The sequence below is a fragment of the Coregonus clupeaformis genome, chromosome 30 (assembly GCF_020615455.1).
Source record: "Coregonus clupeaformis isolate EN_2021a chromosome 30, ASM2061545v1, whole genome shotgun sequence".
In the NCBI taxonomy this organism is placed as follows: domain Eukaryota; kingdom Metazoa; phylum Chordata; class Actinopteri; order Salmoniformes; family Salmonidae; genus Coregonus; species Coregonus clupeaformis.
The window spans coordinates 25,754,069-25,768,174 of NC_059221.1; the positions used below are offsets into that span (position 1 = coordinate 25,754,069).

General features: G+C 44.7%; 1 protein-coding gene across 1 annotated transcript in view; it reads right to left on the bottom strand.

The window, feature by feature from the left end:
• Positions 1-4,645: 4,645 nt before the first annotated feature.
• Positions 4,646-14,106, bottom strand: part of LOC121546821 (XK-related protein 7-like) — a 69,637-nt gene continuing 60,176 nt past the window's right edge. The window contains exons 3-4 of the mRNA XM_041858069.2: positions 7,014-7,201; positions 4,646-6,453 (exon numbers count right to left, since the gene is read on the bottom strand). Of these exons, the coding sequence (XP_041714003.2) occupies positions 5,668-6,453; positions 7,014-7,201 (974 nt within the window). The 3' untranslated portion in view covers positions 4,646-5,667. The remainder of the gene's footprint in view (positions 6,454-7,013; positions 7,202-14,106) is intronic.

The following is a 14,106-nucleotide window of genomic DNA, read 5'->3' on the forward strand; positions in this document are numbered from 1 at the left end:
GGAGTCTGTAGATTCGGTCCTGGTTTTGCTGGAGTCTGTAGATTCGGTCCTGGTTTTGCTGGAGTCTGTAGATTCGGTCCTGGTTTTGTGGATTAGAACTAAAGATTTTAGACAGTTCCAACAGAACATAGGGGAACACTCCCATTCTCGGATGGCTCTGTCTCCATGTGCTGAAAGCCAATCAGATTGCAGATTTCTCCGGACTCGTTTTATAAAAGCAATGATCACATTCTTCATTAGAGTTGTGTGCAGTATTGATGACTTTGATCACCCCACCAGTGTTAATGTTAGAATCATCGCAGACAATACCAAAGGTGACACTCCTGAGACATAGTTAAACATCCAGATTGTCAGTGAATATCACAGTAAAATAAATACCCGACTATTAAAACACCGTACAAACCATCGCTGTGTTCCTGTTGCTCTGAAAATATTTCCCACACAATATCAGGGTGATCAGAATCAGACAGTGGTCATTGGACAAAACACTTCTCAGTGTTACAACAGATGTCTGCCAGGAACACACACACACACACACACACACACACACACACACACACACACACACACACACACACACACACACACACACACACACACACACACACACACACAGGCCAGCCATGGCTAAACACTCAGAGGTAGGGAAACCCAGTTCTGTCTCAGCTAATACACTACAAAATAACCCTCTGAGGAAGAGGAGGAGGAAGAGGAGGAGGAGGAGGAGGAGGAGGAGGAGGAGGAAGAGGAGGAGGAAGAGGAGGGAGGAAGAGGAGGAGGAGGAGGAGGAGGAGGAGGAAGAGGAGGAGGAAGAGGAGGAGGAAGAGGAGGAGGAGGAGGAGGAGGAGGAGGAAGAGGAGGAGGAGGAGGAGGAGGAGGAGGAGGAGGAGGAGGGGAGGAGGAGGAGGAAGAGGAGGAGGAGGAAGAGGAGGAGGAGGAGGAGGAGGAGCAGAAGAGGAAGAAGAAGAAGAAGAAGAATCCTTCTACCAAAAAACCTTGGTTAATGAACAGAAAAACAGTCCAGTTCTGGGTTGTTTTAAAGTCTTTTCAGTCATTTTACTACAGTATATTCCCAACCACATTTGTATCACAGCTTTTAGTTTTTTCTACTTTGAATATATATTTTATCTGCTCATCATCTGTATTGATAAGAGAAGCAGCATTACCAAAAGACCGATAAAACATACACACACAGACACACACGCGCACACAAACACAAACACACACACACACTCACACCCACTCGAATCAATAATATATACAGTACATATCATGAATAAAAAAATGAAACATATATATGATTACATTTTGATAAGAAACATATGATTACATATTGATAAGAAACATATACAGTGGGGAAAAAAAGTATTTAGTCAGCCACCAATTGTGCAAGTTCTCCCACTTAAAAAGATGAGAGAGGCCTGTAATTTTCATCATAGGTACACGTCAACTATGACAGACAAAATGAGAAAAAAAAATCCAGAAAATCACATTGTAGGATTTTTTATGAATTTATTTGCATATTATGGTGGAAAATAAGTATTTGGTCAATAACAAAAGTTTCTCAATACTTTGTTATATACCCTTTGTTGGCAATGACACAGGTCAAACGTTTTCTGTAAGTCTTCACAAGGTTTTCACACACTGTTGCTGGTATTTTGGCCCATTTCTCCATGCAGATCTCCTCTAGAGCAGTGATGTTTTGGGGCTGTCACTGGGCAACACAGACTTTCAACTCCCTCCAAAGATTTTCTATGGGGTTGAGATCTGGAGACTGGCTAGGCCACTCCAGGACCTTGAAATGCTTCTTACGAAGCCACTCCTTCGTTGCCGGGCGGTGTGTTTGGGATCATTGTCATGCTGAAAGACCCAGCCACGTTTCATCTTCAATGCCCTTGCTGATGGAAGGAGGTTTTCACTCAAAATCTCACGATACATGGCCCCATTCATTCTTTCCTTTACACGGATCAGTCGTCCTGGTCCCTTTGCAGAAAAAACAGCCCCAAAGCATGATGTTTCCACCCCCATGCTTCACAGTAGGTATGGTGTTCTTTGGATGCAACTCAGCATTCTTTGTCCTCCAAACACGACGAGTTGAGTTTTTACCAAAAAAGTTATATTTTGGTTTCATCTGACCATATGACATTCTCCCAATCGTCTTCTGGATCATCCAAATGCACTCTAGCAAACTTCAGACGGGCCTGGACATGTACTGGCTTAAGCAGGGGGACACGTCTTCCACTGCAGGATTTGAGTCCCTGGCGGCTTAGTGTGTTACTGATGGTAGGCTTTGTTACTTTGGTCCCAGCTCTCTGCAGGTCATTCACTAGGTCCCCCCCGTGTGGTTCTGGGATTTTTGCTCACCGTTCTTGTGATCATTTTGACCCCACGGGGTGAGATCTTGCGTGGAGCCCCAGATCGAGGGAGATTATCAGTGGTCTTGTATGTCTTCCATTTCCTAATAATTGCTCCCACAGTTGATTTCTTCAAACCAAGCTGCTTACCTATTGCAGATTCAGTCTTCCCAGCCTGGTGCAGGTCTACAATTTTGTTTCTGGTGTCCTTTGACAGCTCTTTGGTCTTGGCCATAGTGGAGTTTGGAGTGTGACTGTTTGAGGTTGTGGACAGGTGTCTTTTATACTGATAACAAGTTCAAACAGGTGCCATTAATACAGGTAACGAGTGGAGGACAGAGGAGCCTCTTAAAGAAGAAGTTACAGGTCTGTGAGAGCCAGAAATCTTGCTTGTTTGTAGGTGACCAAATACTTATTTTCCACCATAATTTGCAAATAAATTCTTAAAAAATCCTATAATGTGATTTTCTGGATATTTTTTCTCAATTTGTCTGTCATAGTTGACGTGTACCTATGATGAAAATTACAGGCCTCTCTCATCTTTTTAAGTGGGAGAACTTGCACAATTGGTGGCTGACTAAATACTTTTTTTCCCCACTGTATATGATTACACTTTGATAAGAAACATATATATGATTACACCTGGATAAGAAACATATATATGATTATACTTTGATAAGAAACATATATATGATTACACTTTGATAAGAAACATATATATGATTACACCTTGATAAGAAACATATATATGATTACACTTTGATAAGAAACATATATATGATTACACTTTGATAAGAAACATATACAGTGGGGAGAACAAGTATTTGATACACTGCCGATTTTGCAGGTTTTCCTACTTACAAAGCATGTAAAGGTTTTTAATTTTGATCATAGCTACACTTCAACTGTGAGAGACGGAATCTAAAACAAAAATCCAGAAAATCACATTGTATGATTTTTAAGTAATTAATTTGCATTTTATTGCATGACATAAGTATTTGATACATCAGAAAAGCAGAACTTAATATTTGGTACAGAAACCTTTGTTTGCAATTACAGGGATCATACGTTTCCTGTAGGTCTTGACCAGGTTTGCACACACTGCAGCAGGGATTTTGGCCCACTCCTCCATACAGACCTTCTCCAGATCCTTCAGGTTTCGGGGCTGTCTCTGGGCAATATGGATTTTCAGCTCCCTCCAAAGATTTTCTATTGGGTTCAGGTCTGGAGACTGGCTAGGCCACTCCATGACCTTGAGATGCTTCTTACGGAGCCACTCCTTAGTCGCCCTGGCTGTGTGTTTCGGGTCGTTGTCATGCTGGAAGACCCAGCCACGACCCATCTTCAATGCTCTTACTGAGGGAAGGAGGTTGTATCTCGCGATACATGGCCCCATCCATCCTCCCCTCAATACGGTGCAGTCGTCCTGTCCCCTTTGCAGAAAAGCATCCCCAAAGAATGATGTTTCCACCTCCATGCTTCACGGTTGGGATGGTGTTCTTGGGGTTGTACTCATCCTTCTTCTTCCTCCAAACACGGCGAGTGGAATTTAGACCAAAAAGCTCTATTTTTGTCTCAGACCACATGACCTTTCCCATTCCTCCTCTGGATCATCCAGATGGTCATTGGCAAACTTCAGACGGGCCTGAACATGCGCTGGCTTGAGCAGGGGGACCTTGTGTGCGCTGCAGGATTTTAATCCATGACGGCGTAGTGTGTTACTAATGGTTTTCTTTGTGACTGTGGTCCCAGCTCTCTTCAGGTCATTGACCAGGTCCTGCCGTGTAGTTCTGGGCTGATCCCTCACCTTCCTCATGATCATTGATGCCCCACGAGATGAGATCTTGCATGGAGCCTCAGACCGAGGATGAATTGACCGTCATCTTGAACTTCTTCCATTTTCTAATAATTGCGCCAACAGTTGTTGCCTTCTCACCAAGCTGCTTGCCTATTGTCCTGTAGCCCATCCCAGCCTTGTGCAGGTCTACAATTTTATCCCTGATGTCCTTACACAGCTCTCTGGTCTTGGCCATTGTGGAGAGGTTGGAGTCTGTTTGATTGAGTGTGTGGACAGGTGTCTTTTATACAGGTAACGGAATTCTTACTGGTTGGTAGGTGATCAAATACTTATGTCATGCAATAAAATGCAAATTAATTACTTAAAAATCATACAATGTGATTTTCTGGATTTTTGTTTTAGATTCCGTCTCTCACAGTTGAAGTGTACCTATGATAAAAAAATTACAGACCTCTACATGCTTTGTAAGTAGGAAAACCTGCAAAATCGGCAGTGTATAAAATACTTGTTCTCCCCACTGTATATGATTACACTTTGATAAGAAACATATATATGATTACACCTTGATAAGAAACATGGTCACTGAGCGGGTTAAACAAGATAAAAATATACAAATAAACAAAATATAAACATAAAATAAATGAATCAATATTGGTAATATACGGTAATGGGTGATTGGATTTGCTAAACCGAACCTCCGTTTACAGAAGCAGGTCCTCAACACACCACTGTTACAGTTTTAATGTTACTTTGACAACAAGGTTTCTACCAAATCAGCTTTGAGTCCTTCCTCATGACAGCTAGATGGAGAATTCATTTCCCCCGTTTATTTATACATGAGCACCAATGTCAACAACCACATCATCATCATCATCATCATCACTACAGTCCCCTATCAGTGATAATATGATGTTATTGGTTTCTCTCTCCAATGTTGTTTCAGTGCTGGGAGACCCATGTCCCAGCTACCCCTTTGATTCTGGGTATGTTTCTATACACAAGGATGAGTCAGCGTTTGAAGGCTGGAATGTTCTGTGTCTGCTGTAGTTCCCGGTGAGGTCACTTCTTAGTTAGATTACCTTTGACCTCTCACCTCTGACCTTGGCTAAAGCCGATTGGCTCCTGCAGTACACACAGGAAGTGTTACCCGGCAACTGCAGAGTCAGCAGAAAGACTCCACACATGCACCGGTCATAGACAGGTACACTTACTGACACGTCTGATGCCCAGGTACATCTGACCTGTAACTCCTGACAGCTGTCTTACACCTGGACAAAGTCCTCCAGTCAGTAGCACCGCACCTGGCCTCCTCCGCTCTCCTCAGTCCCCTCATCTCCCCCCATTCCCACAGAGGGAGCAGGGTCAGTCGGGTGGACTGTTGGCTCCAAGCACCCCCTTTCATTTACTTACACAAGAGGATAAGAGCTGAGGACTATGGTTCTCTCCATTCACCTGGCTGGTGGAGCCCCCTGCTGGTGTGGTGGAGGAAGTGCAGCTATATTACATTACATTACATTACACGGTAGTCTCATACTCCATGACCTCCTTGGGGTTGCTCAGGCTACGGTACTGGATCCTGGGCGTCACTGGGGACGTGTTCTCCAGGACCAGGATGGTCTTCCGCAGCCGCCTGTCGATGAAGTGAGCGTCCCAGGCAGGGTACCTCTTTCTGGGCAGGTCTATCCGGATCACTGGTCCCTCTGTCCTGGGGGTCCGGAGGGCCATGGCCGGTGAGGTGTTGGTGGTGGATCTAACCTGGAACACAGCTAGATCACCTGGTACCACCTCGCCCCGGTCCGCACCTGCAGTCCTAGTTAGGGTCCTGGGGGGGCTGGTGACCACGTCCGGGGGCGGGAGTGGGGAGGCCTCGGCTGGGGTCACACAGGACTCCACCATCACCCCCCCCTCCTCCACACACCCCCTCCACTGAGCTCCGAACACCGGCCCGTCAGGGTGCAGGAGACAATAATACACCAGCATGAAGAAGATCCCCAGAGCATAGCTACACACCACCACACACACCACGATGAGGGCGTAAAAGTCTGAGGTGTGCGGCCCGCGGTAAAGGTACCACGCCGCGGTGAGAGACACGTTCTCTACCAGAGTCACTGAATAATAGAGCCACATCCTGAAGCGGGTGCGGCCCTCCTTGACGTTGAACCAGCAGAAGATGTAGATGATACCCACCACCATGTTATAGATGATCTCCTCCCACTTGGACATGCAGAAGTCTGTCTCCCCCTGGATGATCCAGAACGTCATGATGCACCAGTGGCTCACGATAAAGATACCGAAGTAGAGCTGGGAGATAGAGAGGGAGGGAGAAGGGGGGAGGGAAGAGAAGAGAGGAAGAGAGACAGAGAAAGGGTTAGGTGAAAGGGGCGGCAGGTAGCTTAGTGGTTAAGAGCATAGTGCCAGTAACCGAAAGGTTGCTGGTTCTAATCCCCGAGCCGACTAGGTGAAAAATCTGTCGATGTGCCCTTGAGCAAGGCACTTAACCCTAATTGCTCCTGTAAGTCCCTCTGGATAAGAGCGTCTGCTAAATGACTCAAATGTAAATGTAATTAAGAAACTGGGAGGAACAGAGAGACACTCATCAGAAAAAGCCTAACCCACTTGAATAAAGATATATATCTGCACAGATGAATGCGTCCACAGTTAATTGTGCAATGTTTTTACTCCACAAAAATACGTTTTTTCTCCCCAGCCTGACGGAGACCTTCGGATCTAAACGTTGCAAAATAAACTCATCAGTATCTATCTTCATTTCATGAGTATATTATTTGTACCCAGCACCTAAAAGCCCCTTGGATGGGTCTACTTGTGATCCTTCGTCAGTGTGTGTGTGTGCCCCCCTTTACCTGGAACACGGAGGCGAACAGGGCGAAGGCGATGGTCCTGGCCCCAATGGTGAAGAAATGCCACAGCATCTGGACGATCACAGCCTTGTAGGACATCGGCAGTTTGTCATCTCTGGAGTCTCTTAGAGTCTTCTGGTAGGATGCTATCATCCAGGCCAGAGAGACCAACGAGGCTGAAGCAGAGAGACCTTGGGGACAGGGGGGGGAGAAAGGAGGATGAATATACAAATGATTCAAATTGTCACGCCCTGACCTGGAGAGACTGTTATTCTCTAGGTAGTTTGGTCAGGGTGTGAAGTCTAGGTGTTGTATTTCTGTGTTTGGCCGGGTGTGGTTCCCAATCAGAGGCAGCTGTCGCTCGTTGTCTCCGATTGGGGATCGTACATAGGCAGCCTGTTTTCCTGCCTGTGTTGTGGGATCTTGTTTGTGTTTCGGTGTGTTGGCCTTGTTTAGCCTTCCGACGTCACGTTTCGTTGCTTTTTGTTCGGTGTTTATTGTTTATAAATACCACGCCGCGCCTTGGTCTAATCCGTCTCTCAACGATCGTGACACAAATTTAAACGAAAATGTCCCAAATTATCGACACCCTTGATAAAGATGAACAAAAATTGAAAAAAAGTAATTCAAATATGTATAATATTTTTAAATATGTATGCAAAACAAATTGTACATTATATTGTTTTATACTATTACAACTGCTCAGAGAAAGAGATTTTGTTTAACAAGTAATCCTTTTTTTCTCAAAAAAAGTGGGGGTCAAGATTATTGACACCCCTGTTTTCAAAACCTTTCAATACCTCACCTTGGGAGGATAACGGCACTGAGCCTTTTTCTGAATGTTTTATGAGTTGGATAACACCCTGGAAGTGATGTTAGACCATTCCTCTATACAGAATCCTTTTCTGCTCATGCGTTCTTATTTTCACGCCAAACCCACCACTGGTGGCCAAAGAGCTCAACAAATGGCACTTGGATTTGGAACCGGTGCATTGGTGCATTTGGCGTCCATGTACTTGGCCGTACGCACTACCCTCTGTAGCGCCTTGCGGTCGGATGCCGAGCAGTTGCCAGACCAAGCGGTGATGCAGCCAGTCAAGATGCTCTCAATGGTACAGCTGTATAACATTTTGAGGATCTGAGTGCCAAATCTTTTCAGCCTCCTGAGGGGGAAGAGGCGATGTCGTGCCCTCTTCACGACTGTGTGGGTGTGTGTGGACAATTATAAATCCTTAGGGATGTGGACATCAAGGAACTTGAAGCTCTCGAACCTGCTCCACTACAGCCCCATCGATGTGAATGGGGGCGTCCTCGGCCCTCTGTTTCCTGTAGTCCACGATCAGCTTCTTTGTCTTGCTGACGTTGAGGGAGAAGTTGTTGTCATGGCACCACACTGCCAGGTCGCTGACCTCCTCCCTTTAGGCTGTCTCATCGTCGTCGGTGATCAGGCCTGCCACCTTCGTGTCGTCAGCAAACTTAATGATGATGTTGGAGTCGCGAGTGGCCACGCAGTCGTGGGTGAACAGGGAGTACAAGAGGGGACTAAGCACGCACCCCTAAGGGGCCCCCGGGGGTCAGCGTGGCAGATGTGCCCGTCAGGAAGTCCAGGATCCAGTTGCAGATGGAGGTGTTTAATCCCAATTTAGCTTAGTGATGAGCTTTAAGGGCACTATGGTGTTGAACGCTGAGCTGTCGTCAATGAACAGCATTCTCACATACAGTGAGCGAAAAAAGTATTTGATCCCCTGCTGATTTTGTACTTTGCCCACTGACAAAGACATGATCAGTCTATAATTTTAATGGTAGGTTTATTTGAACAGTGAGAGACAGAATAACAACAAAAAAATCCAGAAAAACGCATGTCAAAAATGTTATAAATTGAATTGCATTTTAATGAGGGAAATAAGTATTTGACCCCTCTGCAAAACATGACTTAGTACTTAGTGGCAAAACCCTTGTTGGCAATCACAGAGGTCAGACGTTTCTTGTAGTTGGCCACCAGGTTTGCACACATCTCAGGAGGGATTTTGTTCCACTCCTCTTTGCAGATCTTCTCCAAGTCATTAAGGTTTCGAGGCTGACGTTTGGCAACTCGAACCTTCAGCTCCCTCCACAGATTTTCTATGGGATTAAGGTCTGGAGACTGGCTAGGCCACTCCAGGACCTTAATGTGCTTCTTCTTGAGCCACTCCTTTGTTGCCTTGGCCGTGTGTTTTGGGTCATTGTCATGCTGGAATACCCATCCACGACCCATTTTCAATGCCCTGGCTGAGGGAAGGAGGTTCTCACCCAAGATTTGATGGTACATGGCCCCATCCATCGTCCCTTTGATGCAGTGAAGTTGTCCTGTCCCCTTAGCAGAAAAACAGCCTCAAAGCATAATGTTTCCACCTCCATGTTTGACGGTGGGGATGGTGTTCTTGGGGTCATAGGCAGCATTCCTCCTCCTCCAAACACGGCGAGTTGAGTTGATGCCAAAGAGCTCGATTTTGGTCTCATCTGACCACAACACTTTCACCCAGTTCTCCTCTGAATCATTCAGATGTTCATTGGCAAACTTCAGACGTCCCTGTATATGTGCTTTCTTGAGCAGGGGAACCTTGCGGGCGCTGCAGGATTTCAGTCCTTCACGGCGTAGTGTGTTACCAATTGTTTTCTTGGTGACTATGGTCCCAGCTGCCTTGAGATTATTGACAAGATCCTCCCGTGTAGTTCTGGGCTGATTCCTCACCGTTCTCATGATCATTGCAACTCCACGAGGTGAGATCTTGCATGGAGCCCCAGGCCGAGGGAGATTGACAGTTATTTGGTGTTTCTTCCATTTGCAAAAAATCGCACCAACTGTTGTCACCTTCTCACCAAGCTGCTTGCCGATGGTCTTGTAGCTCATTCCAGCCTTGTGTAGGTCTACAATCTTGTCCCTGACATCCTTGGAGAGCTCTTTGGTCTTGGCCATGATGGAGAGTTTGGAATCTGATTGATTCATTGCTTCTGTGGACAGGTGTCTTTTATACAGGTAACGAACTGAGATTAGGAGCACTCCCTTTAAGAGTGTGCTCCTAATCTCAGCTCGTTACCTGTATAAAAGACACCTGGGAGCCAGAAGTCTTTCTGATTGAGAGGGGGTCAAATACTTATTTCCCTCACTAAAATGCAAATCAATTTATAACATTTTTGACATGCGTTTTTCTGGATTGTTTTGTTGTTATTCTGTCTCTCACTGTTCAAATAAACCTACCATTAAAATTATAGACTGATAATTTCTTTGTCAGTGGGCAAACTTACAAAATCAGCAGGGGATCAAATACTTTTTTCCCTCACTGTAGGTGTTTATTTTGTCCAGGGGCAGTGTGGAGTGCAGATGTGTGGATCTGTTGGGGTTGTATGTTAATTGGAGTGGGTCCAGGGTGTTTGGGATGATGGTGTTGATGTTAGCCATGACCAGCCTTTAAATGCATTGTATGGCTACAGATGTGAGTGCTACGGGGTGGTAGTCATTTTTTTTTTTTCATTTTTTTTTTTTCACCTTTATTTAACCAGGTAAGCCAATTGAGAACAAGTTCTCATTTACAACTGCGACCTGGCCAAGATAAAGCAAAGCAGTGCGATAAAAACAACACAGAGTTACATATGGGGTAAAAAACATAAAGTCAAAAATACAACAGAAAATATATATACAGTGTGTGCGAATGTAGCAAGTTATTGAGGTAAGGCAATAAATATTATCAATCGCGGTTATAATATCGTTTAGGACCTTGAGCGTGGCTGGTTTCCTTGGCATTCTTGGGTACAGGGACTATGGTGGTTTACTTGAAACATGTAGGTATTACAGACTGGGCCAGGGAGAGGTTGAACATGTCAGTGAAGACACTTGCCAGCTGGTCAGCGCATGCTCTGAGTACGTGTCCTGGTAATCCGTCTGGCCCTGTGGCCTTGTGAATGTTGACCTGTTTAAAGATCTTACTCACATCGGCTACGGAGAGCGTGATCACACAGTCAGCCGGAACAGCTGGTGCTCTCATGCATGGTTCAGTGTTGCTAGCCTCGAAGCGGGCATAGAACGTATTTAGTTCATCTGGTAGGGTCGGGCTTCTGGTTGGGATATGAGGGAGAGCTTCGTCTCTGTGGATTAAAGGAGATCTAGAGTTTTTTTCACCTCTAGTTGCACAGGTGACGTGCTGGTAGAAATGAGGTAAAACAGATTTCAGTTTCGATTGTGCACGTCTGTTCGCGTGTACCACTACTTTTTGGGGGTCGCTGGTCAAAAGGTTTGTGAACCACTGGAATACATGATAGTGGCAACAAATGTCATAGTAATGATATAATAATGGTAGATAAAGTATTTCTTACAACCTATTTCGACTGGAGTTGTGTTGGTCATTGTTAATAAGTGCATTATTTATTCCAAGTCAAAATAGTTTTGCAAAATACGTTACTCATCAGATGGTGCTGCTTTCCCCTCTTCTTGTAACAAATGCTCAACGAGTCGGTGACAGCGTTTTGCGGGGAAAAATAAATTGGGGGTGCCCTTTTTTGTTGTTGAGCACATGCCCCCCAATAGGTCTGTGCACAGCCCTGCACACACACACACACACTTGATCTCAGACAGAACTGAACAGTTTTGGACTTTCCTAAAAGCCAGATGTGTCTGGAGTAATCAACCTACTTAGCAAAATTACATATTTTTTTTTTAGTTCAGCTTTTTTTATGAATTTAGATGCGATTCATTACTATAGCGATTAAATTATTAATGTTTTCCAAAATGAATATTTAATAAAGTTAAATTTTTAACAGAGTCAGTCGCCGTCACAGAAATGCACACAAGCAAGTTTTTTATTATGTGGCTTGTGAAAGTATTCACCCCTCTTGGCATTTTTCCTATTTTGTTGCCTTACAACCTGGAATTAACATTTTTAGGGGGTTTGAATCATTTGATTTACACAACATGCCTACCACTTTGAAGATGCAAAATATTTTTTGGGTGAAACAAACAAGAAATAAGACACTTGAGTGTGCATAACTATTCACCCCCCCAAAGTCAATACTTTGTAGAGCCACCTTTTGCAGCAATTACAGCTGCAAGTCTCTTGGGGTATGTCTCTATAAGCTTGGCACATCTAGCCACTGGGATTTTTGCCCATTCTTCAAGGCAAAACTGCTCCAGCTCCTTCAAGTTGGATGGCTAACGCTGGTGTACAGCAATCTTTAAGTCATACCACAGATTCTCAATTGGATTGAGGTCTGGGCTTTGACTAGGCCATTCCAAGACATTTCAATTTTTCCCCTTAAACCACTCGAGTGTCGCTTTAGCAGTATGCTTAGGGTCATTGTGCTGCTGGAAGGTGAACCTCCATCCCAGTCTCAAATCTCTGGAAGACTGAAACAGGTTTCCCTCAAGAATTTCCCCGTATTTAGCGCCATCCATCATTCCTTCAATTCTGACCAGTTTCCCAGTCCCTGCCGATGAAAAACATCCCCACAGCATGATGCTGCCACCACCATGCTTCACTGTGGGTATGGTGTTCTCAGGGTGATGAGAGGTGTTGGGTTTGCGCCAGATATAGCGTTTTCCTTGATTGCCAAAAAGCTCAATTTTAGTCTCTGACCAGAGTTCCTTCTTCCATATGTTTGGGGAGTCTCCCACATGCCTTTTGGCGAACACCAAATGTGTTTGCTTATTTTTTTCTTTAAACAATGGCTTTTTTCTGGCCACTCTTCCGTAAAGCCCAACTCTGTGGAGTGTACGGCTTAAAGTGGTCCTATGGACAGATACTCCAATCTCCGCTGTGGAGCTTTGCAGCTCCTTCAGGGTTATCTTTGGTCTCTTTGTTGCCTCTCTGATTAATGCCTTCCTTGCCTGGTCCGTGAGTTTTGGTGGGAGGCCCTCTCTTGGCAGGTTTGTTGTGGTGCCATATTCTTTCAATTTTTTAATAATGGATTTAATGGTGGTCCGTGGGATGTTCAAAGTTTCAGATCTTTTTTTATAACCCAACCCTGATCTGTACTTCTCCACAACATTGTCCCTGACCTGTTTGGAGAGCTCCTTGGTCTTCATGGTGCTGCTTGCTTGGTGGTGCCCCTTGCTTAGTGGTGTTGCAGACTCTGGGGCCTTTCAGAACAGGTGTATATATACTGAGATCATGTGACAGATCATGTGACACTTAGATTGCACACAGGTGGACTTTATTTAACTAATTATGTGACTTCTGAAGATAATTGGTTGCACCAGATCTTATTTAGTGGCTTCATAGCAAAGGGGGTGAATACATATGCACGCACCACTTTTCCGTTATTAATCTTTTAGAATTTTTTGAAACACGTTTTTTTTTCATTTCACTTCACCAATTTTGACTATTTTGTGTATGTCCATTAAATGAAATCCAAATAAAAATCTATTTAAATTACAGGTTGTAACGCAACAAAATAGGAAAAACGCCAAGGGGGGTGAATACTTTTGCAAGGTACTGTATAATCTGTAGCTAGCTAATTATTTTAAAGGTTGTGTGAGAAAAGAAGAAGATAACATGGAAGAAGCATTGAAATCATTCAACAGTAAGACAGATGGACAGACAGACAGATGGACAGACAGACAGATGGACAGACAGACGGACAGATGGACACACGGACAGACCGACGGACAGCCAGATGGACAGACAGCGGGACAGACGGACGGACAGACAGACAGATGGACGGACAGACGGGCAGATGGACGGACAGACAGACAGACAGATGGGCAGACGGACAGACGGACGGATGGACAGACGGACATGCGTGTGTGTGTGTGTGTGTTTGTGTGTGAGACTTCTATCTAAGATGTTCTCCTATGCAGGTTGCTGATGTTAACATCAGCCAAGAGGCTGAGAAATAAAGGATATTAATATCACTGGATCAGTGTGTGTGTGTGTGTGTGTGTGTGTGTGTGTGTGTGTGTGTGTGTGTGTGTGTGTGTGTGTGTGTGTGTGTGTGTGTGTGTGTGTGTGTGTGTGTGTGTGTGTGTGTGTGTGTGTGTGTGTGTGATTCTGCAGCTGGCGGCCACTCTAAACTGGAAGCAGCAGAAAGAGATGAGGGATTGGTAATGTTAGACGGCATAAGGTGG